The following is a 22,583-nucleotide window of genomic DNA, read 5'->3' on the forward strand; positions in this document are numbered from 1 at the left end:
CGAGACTCCAAAGAAAAAAAAAGGAAAGCTGTTATAGTCTAATGTGAATTTTGTTTATTTTATGTGGTGCACTAATTACTTGACAGCAAAGCTCTCAGAGAAACATAAAGTGCCAATATTTATTTTAAGTCATCAATCAGGAATGAAACACATCTGCAAACAAACTAATTGAAAAATAGGCTCCATTGATAAAATTGCGACATACTAGGAGCCGGATTAAAATGCATATTATAATAGAGATAGATGCATTTTAAATGTTGCTTAAGCAATTATATTGCTTTGTAAAATCATGTATATTGGACAATACTTCACGTCAAAAACAAACACCTCACTTGGTAATGCATACACACACTCACACCTATGTAGGTCACATAGAGATATTTAGACTTCATACTTCCTTTCATTGAATTACACTAGTAAGAAAAACCTGATCCATTTATGTAAAGGATTTTAACAAATGTTAGATGCTGTAGCAGTTTAGTTCAAGTCAAGAAAGAATAAACAGATATCAGAGCTAACAGAGGCTTAGCATATTTGAAAATGTCCTAAGCCCAGAAAAATACAAAATTTTCGATGGAAAAATATGTAAATTGTGAGAAAGCAAATATGGATTCTTTCTATGGCATAATTTGATTACAGAATTTGAAAGACAAGATGAATTACTGTTAAATACTCCTAGGGATGTGTCATGTCCCATTACCAGTGTTTTGGGGAATGCAGTGGTTGCCTACCCCAAGGCTGCAACTATCAGCCGATATAAAAAGCCCCTAGCACAGAGTAATTATTTGCAAGACGGCTTTAATGGTGATTTCCCAGAAATATTAAAAAACACTGAAACAGATGGAAAACTAAATCTAATTTTAATACATGGGAGAAATACTTATTAGGTCTGAGGATGAGTTTACTAACTACCAGGAAAAAGGGCAGTGATGCTATTATTATTCAAAATAATAAATACGTAGAAATTCTTGCCCAATAAGATTATTTTTATTAAGATAATATTATCTTTGCTTGGAAACAACAAATAAGACAATATTTCAATTATACTTTTGAAAAGCTAATGTTTACTAATTTTTTTTTTTTTTTTTTTTTTTTTGAGGCGGAGTCTTGCTCTGTCTCCCAGGCTGGAGTGCAGTGGCCGGATCTCAGCTCACTGCAAGCTCCGCCTCCTGGGTTCCGCCATTCTCCTGCCTCAGCCTCCCAAGTAGCTGGGACTACAGGCGCCCGCCACCTCGCCCGGCTAGATTTTTGTATTTTTAGTAGAGACGGGGTTTCACTGTGTCGCCAGGATGGTCTCGATCTCCTGACCTTGTGATCCGCCCGTCTCGGCCTCCCCAAAGTGCTGGGATTACAGGCTTGAGCCACCGCGCCCGGCCAATTTTTTTTTTTTTTTTTTACAAAATAGCAAAAACATAAACCCTTCTTAAGATTACTACTTTTATTTCATTTTAAAACTTAAAATTCTCTTTCTAAATGTCCTACTAAAAGAGTCATATTATTTAAGATATACTATATGCTATTACTTGCAAAAATAAGTTTATATGTGGAGATAACACACATACTTCATTAAGTTCAATGTGATTTAATCTATTATATGTCCTGGCTATTAGGCATCCAGAAGGGAAAATGGTTTTAATTTTCTGGACTTCTGTCTCTTCTTATAGATAAAAAAAAGAGCACTGAACTAAAGTTTCCCACCCTCCCCCACTCTCGTCTACTGTACAATATATCAAACCTATCAACTAACAAGTCTGTAATTTCTGTATTTTTTTATTCCACAGCTAATTTTCATAATCCTTCATTTTCTCTGGCAACATTTCTAGTACTCTAATGAACTTCATTTTGCACTTGCTATGTATGATTTTGTGATTTATCTTATGCCACAATTCTTACAGTTTATTTCAGGAAAAAGAACTTATCCCTTGGTAGTTGTTTGCACTTGGATAAAAATGACTGAATTTTTCTTTATAAAGTCAAGGAAAGGAAATGTACTGCCGGGCTAAGACTAAGCATGAAAGATTTCATCTGAGAGGGACAATTTGTCAGAAAATCATGAGGAGGTGCATATGGAAGGGTATAATGGAAGCAGTCCTGCAACATTAACGATACCATTCACTCTCATCCATCCTGTAATAAATCCACACACACCACACTGAGGGCCAGTGCAGTCTCTGCTGCTGATTCTCATAGGCAGAGCTGTAGTCATGCCCTAGAAGGTGGAGCCCTGTCTCATCTCCAGGGCAAGCGCCATGATGGGTGTCCTAAGGAATGAACTGGGAAAATGGAAATGGCAGCTCAGAAAGGTGGACAAAAACTAAGGGCTTAAATCACCTTCGGAGTGCTTTTCTTATCATGGGCAATGAGTTACTACTCAGCGAAATATAGTTTAACCAGTGCAAAGACTAAACTGCAATCATAGGGATAAAATAGCTTTCTGAAAATCATTGTTTCTTTTATAAAGGTGTCACTAATAAATGCCATTGTGCTATCCAGAAATTAAACCTATGCCCACTCTGTTAAACTCAAAAGTGTAGTCATACTTGGCACTTACAGAACAGTGTTAACCATTCTAATTACACGGTAATTATGAGAGATTAGGTACATTCTTCTATTTAATTAATAAAGTTTGAGGGCATTAAAATATCTTTTGCCCAAGCTCAAAATAGAATTAATAAGCAGTAATATGGTATTTATATATGTAATGGTGTTATATGAAAGCACTGAGTTATACCATGTAAAGGAAGTAAACCATTTAATGAAGAATATTTTATAAAGGAATTTAAATTTAAATTTAGTAGCATTAATACAATGAAATGTGGTGGAATATCTGAAACTATACAGCCCATGCTTTTAATCTTGTTCATCAGTGTGACCTCGAGAATTTTATTTAATTTCCCTAAGTTTCTGCCTTTTCATCTGCCAAAGGGGATACAACATTTGCTTTGCAGTGTTATTGTGAAATCCCATGAAGCCTGGTCTATAACACATATCATCTTGCTGAAAAAAACACCTGCTAAATAAATATGGGCTCTCTGGCATCTTAAACTTTCCTCTCTTATTTAAAGGTTATAGCCTGACGGTTATAATTCAGGGTATTTTACAAAAGAATTCACAATATAATATCTTAATCAGGTAATAATTTGATAATCTGTTCATTAAGGAAACTCAGAATATTTAGAATCAATACAGGAATTCCAATCTATTATCCAGACAATTTGTAAGTATTACATTTTCAAGATGTTTCAAAAGAAGATTAGCACTCTCTGACAAATAAGCTCCCTCATTCAGACAGGCCAGAAAGGTTGCTGACAGGTGATACAGGTTTTCATAATCTGCTTAGCATCATCAAAATAACAATGATGGTTGACAGCTCAACTGTTCCTCTTAGAAGTTCATGTAAATGCTTTTTATATCTCAGCACTAAATTAGAATTTCATAAAGAATCTTTTTTATGCCTTCATCAAGGACAGAAGACATTTTTCCTGGCAAAATATACCATATAGAATAACTTTCATTAGTCACAGCTAATAATGCTTGGAAATAATATTTGTTCTTACACTTTACTGGCACTAAATGAGTGTTTACTCTAAGGTCTGTTTTAAAGAGCTTTTGTAAGTGTTCACTCACTTAATGCTTCCAATATCTCCATGAGATCAACATCATCATCACCGTTTTACAGAAGAAGAAATGAAGCCAGAGAGGTTAAAAGCAATCAGCACAAGGTAACCCTGGTAAGAAGCTAGTCCTGGAGCCATAATGTGAATCAGCTATTTGCCTCCAAAGCTCATGTCCAAAACCTTCGATCAGGTTAATATCATCAATCTTGTTAATATCATCTGTATTTACAAGATTATAAACTCCCTCACTTATTTGTCAATGCATATTTATTGAGATCCTTTTATGTGTCTAGGTTTTATGCTCTACCTTAATAGAAAGAGTCAGTTTCGTTAGTGGATAGAATCTTAGTGAAGATGGAAGAGCAGAATATGAATAAGTCTGATAATGATAGTATATGTTGTCAATTAGTTGTTAGTATATATCAGGTACTTCAGAAACACTTTTATTATTTTAATTCTTTTGATTTCTACATCAGCCTGATGAAATAGATCGCACCCATTCTGCAGGGGAAGAAACTAAGCCACAGTTTAAATACAGTTTAACCAATGCACAGTTTAAATAACTTGCACTAGGTAATACAGATAATAAATGGGAAAGCCAGGACTTGGATAAAAAGGTTTAGCTCCGGGGTCCATACTTTGAACCACTGCTTAAAGGCTGGTTGGAGACGGTTTTAGCAGTACCAGCAACCTAATGAATTCTTGCAATCAACACCCATTTTGTATGAGAAAATACCCCACGGGCAGGGAAGACAGGGTCCTGTTTTATTCCCTGGCTACATAACATTTACGAATATAAAAATGAATTCATTTTATGTTCTTAAATTGTTGCATATAAAAAAATCCTGATTTATTTGTGGGCTTTTGAGAAAAATGAATGCTTACAGGTAAAAGTATGAGGTTCTGAATTTTAAAAAGTTGGAGTCTATGTTCTATTAAAATTCCATGAGAAATGCGCATAACAAAACATACACCCCTGATTTCATCCCTGTGAGCTACTTACATAAAATTTCTCCCGTTTTCTAATTTCTGCTGTTACTGACCTTTTTCAGCTTTCATTCAGTAACTGAAAATTAGGTTATAATTAGTGGGGGCTTATTTTGTTTGGTGTATGTGCCTGTGCATGGGTATGTGTATTTTTAAACATCAAAGTGAGTTCAGAAAAATCACAAATATCCTGCATATGAGACCAAATTGGGTCAGCAATTTTCTCAAGAAATTGTTGTACTCTATTGATTTCAATTGTTAAATGAAGAGGTATCTGGGGGGAATTACGTCTGATTTTGCTGGGCAGGCTGAAGCTCTCCTGCAGTTGGTGAGGCTGAAAGTCTTGAAACACAGTTATTTTCTCTTCCTGTTTAAGGCCAGATTACTTTTTCTAGAGGGGTTGTAAAGAAGTGTTAGCACAGAGGCTCTGGTGGTTGGTAGTAATTTACCAGTTAATTGCTGGCTAATGTCGTTTCTTAATTACCAGGGTATCTTGCCTTAAGGTAGAGTAGTATAGAAAATAGTGACTTTAAGTAAAATTCAAGTTTGTGTGTGTGTGTCCAAAAAAGAAAAGACAGGTTTTACAGTAGTTATTACTGAGGAAGTCAGACAGAGCTAGTAATTGGAGCTTCAAAGGACTGTACTTTCACTGGAAAACTATCTTACCAAAGTGCTTTTGGATTCGGAGAGAAACTATGCTGTTTTTCTTCCTATCAGGGAAAGCTAGCCACCCTGGATGAAAGATGTGAACAGACGAGTAATGCCACTTTGTTCACAGGAGATGAGTACATTCAGCTAAAAATGGGAACAGGATCAGAATCTGAAATAGTTTACTGAGAGGACAAGTGAAAAATTCAAACATTAAATTTGAAGATCCCTCTACTGAAAGTGAATCTACACTTTTAAAACTTAAAAATAGTCACCGAAAAATAATGTATCACCTACCATGTGCTCAACCAAGATATCAAGATAAATAAGAACAACTTCTGCTCCTTAGCGAATTTACATTTCAAAGGGACAAGGAAATGGGGGAAGGTGGATAGAGGAGAAGAGGTACATATTTGGATGAATCATATAATTGTATTTCTAGTACAACATAGTAAATCCTATCACAGAGATAAGATATATGGGGGGCGGAGCAAGATGGCCGAATAGGAACAGCTCCAGTCTCCAACTCCCAGCGTGAGCGACACAGAAGACCGGTGATTTCTGCATTTTCAACTGAGGTACTGGGGTCATCTCACTAGGGAGTGCCGGACAATCGGTGCTGGTCAGCTGCTGCAGCCTGACCAGCGAGAGCTGAAGCAGGGCGAGGCATCGCCTCACCTGGAAGCGCAAGGGGGAAGGGGATCCGTTTTCCTAGCCAGGGGAACTGAGACACACAACACCTGGAAAATCGGGTAACTCCCACCCCAATACTGCGCTGTAAGCATACAGGCACACCAGGAAAATATATCCCACACCTGGCCGGGAGGGTCCCATGCCCACGAAGCCTCCCGCACTGCTAACACAGCAGTCTGCCGCGATCTATCCGCAAGGCAGCAGCGAGGCTGGGGGAGGGGCGCCCACCATTGCTGAGGCTTAAGTAGGTAAACAAAGCCACTGGGAAGCTCGAACTGGGTGGAGCTCACAGCAGCTCAAGGAAGCCTGCCTGTCTCTGTAGTCTCCACTTCTGGGGACAGCGCACAGCTGAAGACCAACAGGGGAAGTAGCGGGAGCCGGTGCAGACGCGAACGACTCTGTCTGACAGCTTTGGGGAGAGCCGTGGATCTCCCAACCTGGAGGTTGAGATCTGAGAACGGACAGACTGCCTGCTCAGGTGTGTCCCTGACCCCTGAGTAGCCTAGCTGGGAGAAATCCCCCACTAGGGGCAGTCTGACACCCCACACCTCACAGGGTGGAGTACACCCCTGAGAGGAAACTTCCAAAGGAAGAATCAGACAGGTACACTCGCTGTTCAGCAATATTCTATCTTCTGCAACCTCTGCTGCTGATACCCAGGCAAACAGGGTCTGGAGTGGACCTCAAGCAATCTCCAACAGACCAACAGACAGTCCTTCTGACTGTCAGAAGGAAAACTATCAAACAGGAAGGACACCTATACCAAAACTCCATCAGTACGTCACCACCATCAAAGACCAGAGACAGATAAAACCACAAAGATGGGGAAGAAGCAGGGCAGAAAAGCTGGAAATTCAAAAAATAAGAGCGCATCTCCCCCTGCAAAGGAGCGCAGCCCATCGCCAGCAACGGATCAAAGCTGGTCAGAGAATGACTTGGACGAGATGAGAGAAGAAGGCTTCAGTCCATCAAACTTATCAGAGCTAAAGGAGGAATTACGTACCCAGCGCAAAGAAACTAAAAATCTTGAAAAAAGAGTGGAAGAATTGACAGCTAGACTAATTAATGCAGAGAAGATTATAAACGAAATGACAGAGATGAAAACCATGACACGAGAAATACGTGACAAATGCACAAGCTTCAGTAACCGACTCGATCAACTGGAAGAAAGAGTATCAGCGATTGAGGATCAAATGAATGAAATGAAGCGAGAAGAGAAACCAAAAGAAAAAAGAAGAAAAAGAAATGAGCAAAGCCTGCAAGAAGTATGGGATTACGTAAAAAGACCAAATCTACGTCTGATTGGGGTGCCTGAAAGTGAGGGGGAAAATGGAACCAAGTTGGAAAACACTCTTCAGGAAATCATCCAGGAGAACTTCCCCAACCTAATAGGGCAGGCCAACATTCAAATTCAGGAAATACAGAGAACGCCACAAAGATACTCCTCCAGAAGAGCAACTCCAAGACACATAATTGCCAGATTCACCAAAGTTGAAATGAAGGAAAAAATCTTAAGGGCAGCCAGAGAGAAAGGTCGGGTTACCCACAAAGGGAAGCCCATCAGACTAACAGCAGATCTCTCAGCAGAAACTCTACAAGCCAGAAGAGAGTGGGGGCCAATATTCAACGTTCTTAAAGAAAAGAATTTTCAACCCAGAATTTCATATCCAGCCAAACTAAGTTTCATCAGTGAAGGAGAAATAAAATCCTTTACAGATAAGCAAATGCTTAGAGATTTTGTCACTACCAGGCCTGCCTTACAAGAGACCCTGAAGGAAGCCCTAAACATGGAAAGGACCAACCGGTACCAGCCATCGCAAAAACATGCCAAACTGTAAAGACCATCGAGGCTAGGAAGAAACTGCATCAACTAACGAGCAAAATAACCAGTTAATATCATAATGGCAGGATCAAGTTCACACATAACAATATTAACCTTAAATGTTAATGGACTAAATGCTCCAATTAAAAGACACAGACTGGCAAACTGGATAAAGAGTCAAGACCCATCAGTCTGCTGTATTCAGGAGACCCATCTCACATGCAGAGACATACATAGGCTCAAAATAAAGGGATGGAGGAAGATCTACCAAGCAAATGGAGAACAAAAAAAAGCAGGGGTTGCAATCCTTGTCTCTGATAAAACAGACTTTAAACCATCAAAGATCAAAAGAGACAAAGAAGGCCATTACATAATGGTAAAGGGATCAATTCAACAGGAAGAGCTAACTCTCCTAAATATATATGCACCCAATACAGGAGCACCCAGATTCATAAAGCAAGTCCTTAGAGACTTACAAAGAGACTTAGACTCCCATACAATAATAATGGGAGACTTCAACACTCCGCTGTCAACATTAGACAGATCAACGAGACAGAAAGTTAACAAGGATATCGAGGAATTGAACTCATCTCTGCACCAAGCGGACCTAATAGACATCTATAGAACTCTCCACCCCAAATCAACAGAATATACATTCTTCTCAGCACCACATCGCACTTATTCCAAAATTGACCACATAATTGGAAGTAAAGCACTCCTCAGCAAATGTAAAAGAACAGAAATTATAAGAAACTGTCTCTCAGACCACAGTGCAATCAAACTAGAACTCAGGACTAAGAAACTCAATCAAAACCACTCTACATGGAAACTGAACAACCTGCTCCTGAATGACTACTGGGTACATAACGAAATGAAAGCAGAAATAAAGATGTTCTTTGAAACCAATGAGAACAAAGATACAACATACCAGAATCTCTGGGACACATTTAAAGCAGTGTGTAGAGGGAAATTTATAGCACTAAATGCCCACAAGAGAAAGCAGGAAAGATCTAAAATGGACACTCTAACATCACAATTAAAAGAACTAGAGAGGCAAGAGCAAACACATTCAAAAGCTAGCAGAAGGCAAGAAATAACTAAGATCAGAGCCGAACTGAAGGAGATAGAGACACAAAAAACCCTCCAAAAAATCAATGAATCCAGGAGTTGGTTTTTTGAAAAGATCAACAAAATTGACAGACCGCTAGCAAGGCTAATAAAGAAGAAAAGAGAGAGGAATCAAATAGATGCAATAAAAAATGATAAAGGGGATATCACCACTGACCCCACAGAAATACAAACTACCATCAGAGAATACTATAAACACCTCTACGCAAATCAACTAGAAAATCTAGAAGAAATGGATAATTTCCTGGACACTTACAGTCTCCCAAGGCTAAACCAGGAAGAAGTTGAATCCCTGAATAGACCAATAGCAGGCTCTGAAATTGAGGCAACAATTAATAGCCTACCCACCAAAAAAAGTCCAGGACCAGATGGATTCACAGCTGAATTCTACCAGAGGTACAAGGAGGAGCTGGTACCATTCCTTCTGAAACTATTCCAATCAATAGAAAAAGAGGGAATCCTCCCTAACTCATTTTATGAGGCCAACATCATCCTGATACCAAAGCCTGGCAGAGACACAACAAAAAAAGAGAATTTTAGACCAATATCCCTGATGAACATTGATGCAAAAATTCTCAATAAAATACTGGCAAACCGGATTCAGCAGCACATCAAAAAGCTTATCCACCATGATCAAGTGGGCTTCATCCCTGGGATGCAAGGCTGGTTCAACATTCGCAAATCAATAAACGTAATCCAGCATATAAACAGAACCAAAGACAAGAACCACATGATTATCTCAATAGATGCAGAAAAGGCTTTTGACAAAATTCAACAGCCCTTCATGCTAAAAACGCTCAATAAATTCGGTATTGATGGAACGTACCTCAAAATAATAAGAGCTATTTATGACAAACCCACAGCTAATATCATTCTGAATGGGCAAACACTGGAAAAATTCCCTTTGAAAACTGGCACAAGACAGGGATGCCCTCTCTCACCACTCCTATTCAACATAGTCTTGGAAGTTCTGGCTAGGGCAATCAGGCAAGAGAAAGAAATCAAGGGTATCCAGTTAGGAAAAGAAGAAGTCAAATTGTCCCTGTTTGCAGATGACATGATTGTATATTTAGAAAACCCCATCGTCTCAGCCCAAAGTCTCCTTCAGCTGATAAGCAACTTCAGCAAAGTCTCAGGATACAAAATTAATGTGCAAAAATCACAAGCATTCTTATACACCAGTAACAGACAAGCAGAGAGCCAAATCAGGAATGAACTTCCATTCACAATTGCTTCAAAGAGAATAAAATACCTAGGAATCCAGCTTACAAGGGATGTAAAGGACCTCTTCAAGGAGAACTACAAACCACTGCTCAGTGAAATCAAAGAGGACACAAACAAATGGAAGAACATACCATGCTCATGGATAGGAAGAATCAATATCGTGAAAATGGCCATACTCCCCAAGGTTATTTATAGATTCAATGCCATCCCCATCAAGCTACCAATGAGTTTCTTCACAGAATTGGAAAAAACTGCTTTAAAGTTCATATGGAACCAAAAAAGAGCCCGCATTGCCAAGACAATCCTACGTCAAAAGGACAAAGCTGGAGGCGTCACGCTACCTGACTTCAAACTATACTACAAGGCTACAGTAACCAAAACAGCATGGTACTGGTACCAAAACAGAGATATAGACCAATGGAACAGAACAGAGTCCTCAGAAATAATACCGCACATCTACAGCCATCTGATCTTTGACAAACCTGAGAGAAACAAGAAATGGGGAAAGGATTCCCTATTTAATAAATGGTGCTGGGAAAATTGGCTAGCCATAAGTAGAAAGCTGAAACTGGATCCTTTCCTTACCCCTTATACGAAGATTAATTCAAGATGGATTAGAGACTTAAATGTTAGACCTAATACCATAAAAACCCTAGAAGAAAATCTAGGTAGTACCATTCAGGACATAGGCATGGGCAAGGACTTCATGTCTAAAACACCAAAAGCAACTGGCAGCAAAAGCCAAAATTGACAAATGGGATCTAATTAAACTAAAGAGCTTTTGCACAGCAAAAGAAACTACCATCAGAGTGAACAGGCAACCTACAGAATGGGAGAAAATTTTTGCAACCTACTCATCTGACAAAGGGCTAATATCCAGAATCTACAAAGAACTCAAACAAATATACAAGAAAAAAACAAACAACCCCATTAAAAAGTGGGGAAAGGATATGAACAGACATTTCTCAAAAGAAGATATTCATACAGCCAACAGACACATGAAAAAATGCTCATCGTCACTCGCCATCAGAGAAATGCAAATCAAAACCACAATGAGATACCATCTCACACCAGTTAGAATGGCAATCATTAAGAAGTCAGGAAACAACAGGTGTTGGAGAGGATGTGGAGAAATAGGAACAGTTTTACACTGTTGGTGGGATTGTCAACTAGTTCAACCATTATGGAAAACAGTATGGCAATTCCTCAAGGATCTAGAACTAGATGTACCATATGACCCAGCCATCCCACTACTGGGTATATACCCAAAGGATTATAAATTATTCTACTACAAAGACACATGTACACGTATGTTTATTGCGGCACTATTCACAATAGCAAAGACTTGGAATCAACCCACATGTCCATCTGTGACAGACTGGATTAAGAAAATGTGGCACATATACACCATGGAATACTATGCAGCCATAAAAAAGGATGAGTTTGCGTCCTTTGTAGGGACATGGATGCAGCTGGAAACCATCATTCTTAGCAAACTATCACAAGAACAGAAAACCAAACACCGCATGTTCTCACTCATAGGTGGGAACTGAACAATGAGATCACTTGGACTCGGGAAGGGGAACATCACGCACTGGGGCCTATCATGGGGACGGGGGAGGGGGGAGGAGGGAGGGATTGCATTGGGGAGTTATACATGATGTAAATGATGAATTGATGGGAGCTGACGAGTTGATGGGTGCAGCACACCAACATGGCACAAGTATACATATGTAACAAACCTGCACGTTATGCACATGTACCCTAGAACTTAAAGTATAATAAAAAAAAAAAAAAAGATATATGAACACAGACATATATGAATACAGACAAATAAAAGAATAAATCTGCCAGAAAAGGCCACATACGTAAGGAAAGAAACAAGTACATAAGGAAGATTATTATGAGGTAGGTGATTAGATTTGTAGCTAAGGAGGTAACAAGTTAGTTTACCTGGGAATTAATTGTTAAAAGTTAAGTTGGTAAGGTCAACAAAAGAAACTCCTACAGGTTGCTAGTGGTGGTATAAACTGATACAATCACACTGGGGAAAAAAAGGTGGCATTAAAGGTTAAGATTCCTAGAGTTCCTTCTAGACGTTAGAACCTACAGAAACTCTTGTACTTGTACAAATGTAATGACCAACATTGAACGTAGAAGTATGTTCATAAGATCATTGGTTGTGATAGCAAATTAAACAACAAAAATACATTGGAAACAACTTCGGAGAAGAGATAAATAAATGAGATTTGTTCATTCAAAGAATGTATAGCTGTAAATAAATGAATTACAGCTGCACAAGGAATGATATATATTACGTGCTAAAAACAATATAATGGTTGAATTGTATACAAGGAAATATGCACACACAGGCATATAAATATAAATGTTTAGATTTATGCATTTATTTTATATGATTTACATAAATAATTAATTTATATAAAATTTATATGTATGCATTAAACAGGCATATAAATATAAATATTTATGCATATAAATATGCATAAATAAAAGCAGGAAAAGTATTCAGGATTGTGGTTATCTACATAGAGTTACAAGATATTGGTAAAGTTTGCTTTTTCTTTTGTAGGATGAAATATTTCATAATAGTTTAAAGTGTCAATGATGACAGTAGGTTGTACTACTGCTATGTGTGGGGTCTAAATGCAGGATCTGCTGAGAATTATGAACCTTGGTGTTCTGAACCCAAAACTGTTTTTTCCCACTTAATAAATACCTTTGCGTAGACCAGAGGAGTATCTCCTGTGCTAATGAGGTCTTAGCCAGCAATAGGAGACCTGGGATTGCTGGTAGTCCTTGCCATCAATTCTTCCCAACTCAAAGCGGCCCTTTAGAAGGACATACCTCATAGTGCCATAAAAAATTAGCTGCCTCTCAGTGCAGATAATGTCAAATATCATATTCATTCCAAAATTACTTATTCAGGGCTGATTATCTGGCAGGCACTGTCTTCCACCTCGGGAAAAGAGAAGTGGGAAAAATGTCAAAAATCCTGGCCATATAGAGTGTCCATTCCGTCTGGGCAAGGGGAAACAGACACTAAACAAGGTAATATAAAAAGAAACTGTTTTGTGATGAACATGCTAGGGAGAGGAGGAAAAAGAAATTAAAAACGAATGAAGCCAGTGTGTATTTCAAGTTTTAACTTCATATATGACTATCCACATCTATCAATTCTAGATAAGACATAAAATGCACTAGGATAAGGACACAGCTTTGATAAATAGAGCTGGCTGGATAAATGCAGATGGAGAAGTTCATTAAAAAATTATCGTCTTACAGCTGGGTGCGGTGGCTCATGCCTATAATCCCAGCAGTTTGGGAGGCTGAGTCGGGCAGATCACTTGAGGTCAGGAGTTTGAGACCAGCCTGGCCAACATGGTGAAATCTCGTCTCTGTTAAAATACAAAAATTATCTAGGTGTGGTGGCAGGTGCCTTTAATCCCAGCTACTCGGGAGGCTGAAACAGGAGAATCATTTGAACTCGGGAGGCGGAGGCTGCAGTGAGCCGAGATCATCCCGCTGCACTCCAGCCTGGGCAACAGAGTGAGACTCCAGCTCAACTTTAATATATATATATACACATTATATATATATGTATTTTATATATATTCTTATTAGAAGGTAAAATGAAGAACTGTGGGAATATCTTATTTTTGGAAGGCACGGTAACTAATGATAGCATACTGCATATATACTGTAGCCATCTTCAGTAGGTCCATAATTGCTATGAGAAATGCCACTGGATTAATGATGAAGATAAAAAAATTGAATTGGTGAAAAGAATAATGTAGATATGCGATACTTTATTTAACAAGGCATTTGAAAGAACACAGGAATTAAGATTCAAAAAATGTATAGTTTATTTAAAAATGTTAGCTTGACGACAGAAGGGAGAAAAGTAAATATGGTAACTCTCAACTTTAGAAAGGTACACTAAACGGAAACAAATGTTTTCATCCTGCAAAAGAAAAAGCAAACTTTACCAATATCTTGTAACTCTATGTATATAACCACAATTCTGAACATTTTTCCTGCTTTTATTTATATTCCTGTTTAATGCATAAATATAAATTTTATATAAGTTAATTATTTATATAAACAAAATGTGATAGAAAAATAAGAACGACTCTGGTCTGTAGCTATAAAGGGAAAGCTATCTTGAAAGGATTAATATTATTATAAACATATAATTATGGTTATGTAATATACATGATATTTGAAATGAAGAAAAGTGACAACCAAAGAAAGCAAAGTGGTTACATACAGATCTCCCTTACATATTCTGATTTTTAGACCTTTTAAAAATGTTATCAAAGATCTATGTGCGTGTATGTGTGCATATGATGTATATGAGAATATATGGTGGTCTTGGAACATTAAAAATTCCTGTCCAACTGAAATAATGGAATCAGAATACCATGTTTGAAGTTGTATTCAAGGAATTGCTAACAGAACATCATTTAAGAGAGTAGACTGATGGTCAGCAGAGGCTGGGAACGGTAGTGGAGGTGGGGAAAGTGGAGATAGTAAGTTAGCACAAAAATCTAGTTAGAACAAATAAAATCTAGTATTTGATAGCACAAAAGGTGACTAGAGTGAACAATAATTTACTGTACATTTTAAAATAATGAAAGGAGTAAAATTGGATTGTTTGTAACACAGAAGATACATGCTTGAGAAAACAGATACTCCATTTACCCTGATGGGATTATTACATATCATATGACTTTATCAAAATATCTTATGTACCCTATAGATATATACCCCTACTGTGTACCCACACAAATTAAAAAATAATAAAATTTAAAAGATATTTGAAAATAATAAAACTATATAGTGATTTAATGAGATGATTTGCTTATCACTGAAAGGAGGGTTTAGGCAGATGCCAAGTGACCAAATGGAGAAAATACTGTAAAATGACCTCTTGTAATATATAGATAGTTGTTCTAAAATTTCCCAATTCCTTCTCAGTCCAAAATGATGATGACATTCAATTCTTTTCTTGGGATTTTCTTTCAGCCAACTGTCATCCCACTGATCATGCAAGATTTCTTTTCCCAGTTTGTTCAGTTAATCAATTGCTTCAATTATTACCCAGGTCTAGGTATTCTTGACTTCTCTCTAAGTCACAGCATTCATTAATTTGCTCTCCCCATTTGCTTAATAAATATTACTTATATTTTCATTCCTTTTTTTTTTTTTTTTTTTGCTGACTAGTTACCATATCTAACAGAATTATATCAGCTAGAGGCCGCCAACTCTTAGTTGGTACTTTTGTTCTTAAAATCAGTACTTTATTTTTGTAATGATCTTCAATTCTCAAATATAGAACTAATTTACTTAGAATAAGTGTTGAGCCTAGAAAATAATACTGCCTCAGCAGAATGTCTGGATTTGATAGACCTGCTAGGCTAGTCTATTAGCTAAACCACAAAGATGCTATAGTAATCAACCAAATAGCAACTGATAACATGGAAATGGGTTGTACCAACCTCAACAAATTGAAGTTTTAAAATTTCCCTCTTCAAAATATATATATATATATATGAAATAGTATATATATATACACACACCTGCTCTCCTAGCCAGGAGATTATTTATTTCTATCCTAAGTCTTTCATCCTGTACTATAAAGTCATTTCCTTTTTTTTTTTTTTTTTTTTTTTTTGGTTTTCTACAACTGAGTATCTCAAAAAGCAGAAGAATTTTATTTTCTACAAAATGAAAAACACAAATTATTTCCAAAAATACAAGGGCAAATCAATCATACACATCATGCACAATATCAGTCATAATGATGGACTTCAACAAACGGCATAAAACATGTTGGCAGCTATCCTTGATATGCTAAAAATATTGCTATGCTAAAAATATTTTATCAATATTTTCATAAAAATAACATGCCCAGTTTGCTCAAATAAAAGATGTTAACAGCCACAGATTTCCGTGTGTTGGATAGCAATGGTTATAATGAAAGTGAAATACATTTTGTGCGGATCAGTAGTACTCCCCAAACAACTGACACATTATTTTCTACTTCTTACTATAGTATGGCAACTAGTCTTTGGATTCTCTGTAGATATGAAAACGAACACAATGCACTAGTTAAAACATAAAATTGGTTTTATTTTACTGCTCTGATGGAAGAGGATTACAAATTATTTAACACCCTTCAAGTATATACAACATAATCTCCAGTATTCAGGATTGCTAAAGTCTGTAACTACATAAGGAATTCTGAATTATTTCTGAAAAACTACTAGTGACTACATTGAGCTAGAAAGTGTGTTATCTTACAAAGAGTGTGTTACCTTACAGTGTGATTCATTTCTGAAAACTTTATCTGTGTATTTTACTTCAGCTACATGCAAAAAGTTTTTGTGCCTGAAGGAAGGACAGTTTTCCTTCTGATTATAAAGAGGTCAAAACATAATTTTTTAAAAGACATGCCTCAAAGGAAAATGTAAAATAAATAAATAAATAAATACCAACAGTCCTATGGAAACAATCCCTTTTAATTATCTCCAGGACCATGTTGCATTATATTTTACATTCTGGCCAGCTGAGGTTCAAATTAAATAGCTCCATGGGTGACAGGAACCCTGGGGCCCATGAGGATCCTGAGGACACAGGTGACTGTGTCAATGATTTCCCAGGGATGGCTTATCCAGCCTTGGTGTCAGCATGGGGCAAAGTATTGGGAGTCTGATGCATGTAGCCATGTAATTACACATTTAAGTATATTTTTCTAATTAATTTCAATATGCCTGAAAAGCTTACAAGGCTTGAACCTGAAAATTCCTGGGGTTGAGTCATTGGATGGAATCAATGCTCCCTGAAGTGAGAGACCTGGTCCTATCATTCATGAGCTTTTGAAAGATGCCTTTTGATAGAGAAAATCGTATTACTGAAATTTCAAAATTTGAAGAATATGCTTTATCTCTTTTATAATATTAATTTTTAGTTAAAAAATGAGGCTGAAAATGTTTTCAGCAACTGATAGTCTTGTTGCTACTTAAAGTAGCACAAAAGAATGTGCAGGAGCATAAACATTGCTCCTACCATATGATCAATGACCCCTAAAGGGCACCCAGACAGTAGGCAGAGAAGGTAGGAGCAGAGCTGAGAACATAAACATGATGGCAAGAGTTGTTGATATTTGTGTCAAAATATTCCCAAATGAGAGGGCAAAGTGAGCCAACTTTTAGACAAATAAGTGATTCAGATGCATTCCCAGAGAATCTCATAAGTGAGAATGTACCTACTAGCCTTCAATTCAACCTCTAGCCACCCACAAGTGGACTCATGCCTTGATCCCTGGCCTGGGACACGTATCCATGTCTAGGCAACAGTTACTATTTTCTAACTCTGCAAAAACATTGACACCTGCCCAACTTTTCTTTGCCTTTAGTTTCTTATTTGGTGAATACTCTTCAAAATTATAATTTATTGGAAAAAAATGGAATTATGGCTCATTTCCCTCCACCAGCACATGCTGGTTTATCTTGATGTGCGCAGTGACAGTGTTTCTTCTCTGGAAGGTTAGGCCAACTTCCCGCCCAGGCAGGCTCCTTACACACATAATTGTGACGCCTTACAACACGGACTGAAGCTAGAGTCATTTTCTCTTTTGAGATTCTGTTTCTGAGTTAGAATTAGGTGTCAGTGAAGTCAGAAAGAGATGATTCTTGCTAAATCAATACCGAGTGGGGTTTAAAAAACAAACAAACAACCCATAAACAGCCCAGTATAGGAATATCAGTGAAGTTAAACAGCCAGCTTTAGACTCACTCCTGAGGATGCAGAGTTCTAAAGAATAATAGCAGTCTGGTCAGCAAGTGAAAGATAGTTGCTTATATGTGAAGATATCTGAGGTCCCCAAGCAAAGGCAGAATGGTCTAAAAGCAGAGTAGAAAAACTGAAGGCATCAGTCAAAAAATATAAAATGAGCCAAACTGGACTTTGCTGAAGCCACCGAATTTTCCCAGATAACTCATGCTCATAAATTTATTATAAACATTCAGTAAACTGCAGCAAACTTCATTAATACATTATACAATCATTTTGTAATTAGTTATTTTTAGAAAAGAGTGATTTAATTTCCAGTTGATCTTCCATTTATGAGGGATGTGCTATGAAAGAATAGGGTCACCATCTGATGGCAATTATAGGCATTAGTCAATGTAGTTCAGGAGAAATTCCAGGCTTTTAGATTCAGTCATGCAGTATGTTACATAGAAAGCAGATATACAGAGATATAGAGGTATATGTGTTAAATGAAGTAATTCAAAGGCACATGATTTATAATATTAATTTTAATTTTAATGTGAAATATCACTTCTAAAAACAGATTCATTTCTTAAATTTAAAGGCACAGTAAGTAATATTCATACTTACTGATTAAGTGCTCTTCAAACATTCTAATGAATCAATGTGCTATGCTGTCTCGTGATCTAAATTTCCCACACTTAAATGGCAGGTAGTAATAGCATATGTGTGTCAGAACTAAACCTACTGAATGTAGTCTTAAAATAAAATATTATTGTCTTTGGGATTTAAAAACACACACTTGTAAATATTGATATGAATAACCTTTGATTAAAAAATTAAAGTAACAGAGCTAGATTGTCTTTGAACCAAGAGCAATAAGATGTAAAATTATAGTGGTACTTACCACAGTGAAATTCATAACTTTCAATATCCATATTGTCATGGCTAAGTTAACTATCATGGTAACCAACAGCAGAAGGACAAAGAAGTATAAGCACCTCTTTCGCCATCCATAAATTCCCACTGGATAAAGTTGTGCATTCTCAGTCCTTGGCAGGTTATTCTGTTGGGTTGCTAGTATGTATTGTTCTCGTGTCATCTGAAAAAGAAAAAAGAAAGTAAGGGAAAGAAGGAAAGAAAAGAAGCATTAAAAAAAAAAAAAAATGATTTTTCTGAAACAAAAGATACAATGTACCTAAAAATAATTGGCAGTGAGTATTCAAATAACTATTGTTGTGTAATTAAAATGTTATAGAAATCTTCGAATCATTTTCAATATAGTTTTTTAGAGATGTTTAATTCATTGTTATATCCACAAGATATATATTACTTCCAGTCAGATTTGTCCCATTTCAACAGTCAGCTTTTCTCTTGGGATGCTCAGGTCCACCTCCAGTTACCAGTAACCAAAGAACTCTACTCATATCCAAGTGACATCGTTTGGATCTGTGTCCCCACCCAAATCTCATGTTGAATTGTAATCACCAATGTTGGAGGTGGTGCCTGGTGAAAGGTGATGAGATCATGACAGTGAATTTTCCCCTTTGGTGCTGTTCTGGTAATAGAGTTCTCATGGGACTTGGTTGCTTAAGTGGGTGGCACCTCCCCACTCTATCTTGGACCTGCTCCTGCCACATAAGATGTGTCTTTTTCCCGTTTGCCTTCCGCCATGATTGTAAGTTTCCTGAGGCCTCCCTAGAAGCAAAAGCCGCTGTGCTTCCTGTAACAGACTGATGAACTAGGAGCCAAGTAAACCTCTTTTCTTTATAAATTACCCAGTCTCAGGTATTTTTTTTATATCAGAGCAAGAATAGATGGATACACCAAGCTACTCTTAGACTATGCTTTACCTGTTCTTTGCGGTAGAGATTGACTGTATCACTGGGATTTTCTGTACCTTTCTCTAAAAATGCAGGATACAAATGGTTCAGTATATACACTTCAGTAAAAATATTAGTATATTTGCAAGAACCTATGGAAAGAAAATTCACATTTGTGTGGGTTCATGTAGACAATAGCTATCATAGTAAAAGTTTTATTTAGAATTATGTTGGTTATTTTAGTTGTATTTCAATGAGTTATCAGAAAAAAAATTAACTCTAAGAACACTGTATATTGTACCATACTATTTCATAATGTCATGAAATTAGAAGTCAGTTCTGAAAAAGTGAAGATGATATTCTTTGATAATGCATAAATTCAGGTTCTAGAATTAATTCTTTCAATAAGCAAATAGATTTTTTTTCTGTCTTATACAACTTACAAATAACGGTAAGAAGACTGAAACAATATGAATAAGCATTGATTATGTCTTAAGGGTACAATTTTCAGAATAATTTATTATCAGAGGGATGGAAACTGATTTTCATAAAATATGATTTTCTATAGGACAATAATTGTTCATTATTATTTCTTTAGGCTTTTCTCAGATTGCTTTTATACTTATTAAATGACTAACCTAACAGAAATACTTCTGAATAAATTATATGCAAAAAAATTAATAAGTAATTAAATTATGTTATATAATATAAAATATATGTACTGTAAAATTATCATTATAATGTTCATTGACTCAATCCTACTATAGATAAAATGTTGAGATTTTTTTTTTCCATAGGTTTTTTTGTAACCAGATGATATTTTGTTACATGAGTAAGTTCTTTAGTGGTGATGTGTGAGATTTTTTATGCATCCATCACCTGAGCAGTATATACTGAACCCAGTTTGTAGCCTTTTCTCTTTCACCCACTTCTCACATTTCCCCCTGAGTGCCCAAAGCCCAATGTATCATTCTTATTCTTTTGCATCCTCACAGCTTGCTCCCACTTATAAGTGAGAACATGCAGTGTTTGGTTTTCCATTCCTAAGTTACTTTTACTTCTTAGAATAATCATCTCCAATCCTATCCAGGTTGCTGTGAATGCCATTCATTCATTCCTCTTTATGGCTGAGTAGTATTCCACTGTACATATATATACCACAGCTTATTGACTGATGGGCATTTGGGCTGCTTCCATATTTTTGTAATTGTGCATTGTGCTGCTATAAACATGAAAGTGAAGTGTCTTTTGTGTATAATGACTTCTTTTCCTCTGGGTAGGTACCCAGTAGTGGGATTGCTAGGTCAAATGGTAGTTCTACTTTTAATTATTTAAGGAATCTTTCTGCTGTTTTCCATAATGGTTGTACTAGTTTACATTCCTACCAGTGGTGTAGAAGTGTTCCCTTTTCATTGCATCTACACCGATGCCTACTACTTTTTGATTTTTTGATTATGACCATTTTTGAGGTAGTAAGGTGGTATTGCATTGTGGTTTTTATTTGCATTTTCATGATCATCAGTGATGTTGAGTATTTTTTCGTATGTTTGTTGGTCATTTGTATATCTTTTTTTTTTTTTTTTTTTTGAGAATTGTCAATTTATGTCCTTAGCCCACTTTTTGATAGGAGTTTTTTTTTCTTGCTACTTTGAGTTCCTTGTAGATTCTGGATAATAGTCTTTTGTTGGATGTATAGATTGTGAAGATTTTCTCCCACTCTGTGAGTTGTCTGTTTACCTTCCAGAGTGTTCCTTTTGTCATGCAAAAGCTCTTCAGTTTAAGGCCTAGCTGTTTATCTTTGTTTTTATTGTATTTGCTTTTGGGCTCTTAGTCATGAAATCCTTGCTTAAGTCAATGTCTGGAAGGGTTTTTCCGACGTTATCTTCTAGAATTTTCATAATTTTGGGTCCTTAGATTTAAGTCCTTGATACATCTTGAGTTGATTTTTGTATAAGGTGGGAGATGAGGATCCAGTTTCATTATCCTACCCATGGCTTGCCAATTATCCCCACACCATTTGTTGAATAGGGTGTCCTTTCCCTACTTCCTGTTTTTGTATGTTTTGTTGAACACAAATAGACAATCTAAGGTCACACCTCAAGGAACTAGAAAAACAAGAAAAACCAAACCCAAACCCAGCAGAAGAAAGAAAATAACGAAGATCAGAGCAGAAGCAAATGAAATTGAAACAAACAAACAAAAATACAAAAGATAAATGAAACACAAAGCTGGTTCTTTGAAAAGATAGATTAAATTAATAGACCATTAGCAAGATTAACCAAGAAAAGAATAGCAAAGCTCCAAATAAGCACAATTAGAAATGAAATGGGAGATAATACACTTGACACCACAGAAATACAAAAGATCATTTAAGGCTTCTATGAACACTTCATGTGCATAGACTATAAAACCTAGAGGACATGGATCAATTCCCAAAAAGGTACAACCCTCCTATTTTAATTCAGGAAGAATTAGAAACCCTGAACAGACCAATAACAAGCAATGAGATGGAAACTGTAATAAAAAGTTACCAACAAATGAGTCCAGGATCAGTGGGATTCACAGTCGAATTCTAAGAGGTATTAAAGAAGAATTGGTATCAATCCTGTTGACACTATTCCAAAAGACAGAGAAAGAGGGAGCAGGTCACAGTGGCTCACACCTGTAATCTCAGTACTTTTGGAAGCCAAGGCAGGTGGATCATTTGAGGTCAGGAGTTCAAGACTAGCCTGGGCAAAATGGTAAAATCCCATCTCTACCAAAAATACAAAAACTAGTTGGGTGTGGTAGTGGGCATCTATAATCCTAGCTACTTGGGAGGCTAAGGCAGGAGAATTGCTTGAACCT

General features: G+C 36.8%; 1 protein-coding gene across 6 annotated transcripts in view; it reads right to left on the bottom strand.

The window, feature by feature from the left end:
* SGCZ (sarcoglycan zeta) overlaps positions 1–22,583 on the bottom strand; it is a 1,206,077-nt gene that overhangs the window by 470,335 nt on the left and 713,159 nt on the right. For 5 of the 6 annotated variants that reach the window (XM_030937792.1, XM_030937796.1, XM_030937794.1 and 2 more), the window contains one exon: positions 18,821–19,015. In XM_030937792.1, the coding sequence (XP_030793652.1) occupies positions 18,821–19,015 (195 nt within the window). Of the gene's footprint in view, positions 1–18,820; positions 19,016–22,583 lie in introns of those variants that run through there. The other variant, XM_030937797.1, reaches the window with a different exon arrangement.

This window comes from Rhinopithecus roxellana, chromosome 9 (assembly GCF_007565055.1).
Source record: "Rhinopithecus roxellana isolate Shanxi Qingling chromosome 9, ASM756505v1, whole genome shotgun sequence".
In the NCBI taxonomy this organism is placed as follows: Eukaryota; Metazoa; Chordata; class Mammalia; order Primates; family Cercopithecidae; genus Rhinopithecus; species Rhinopithecus roxellana.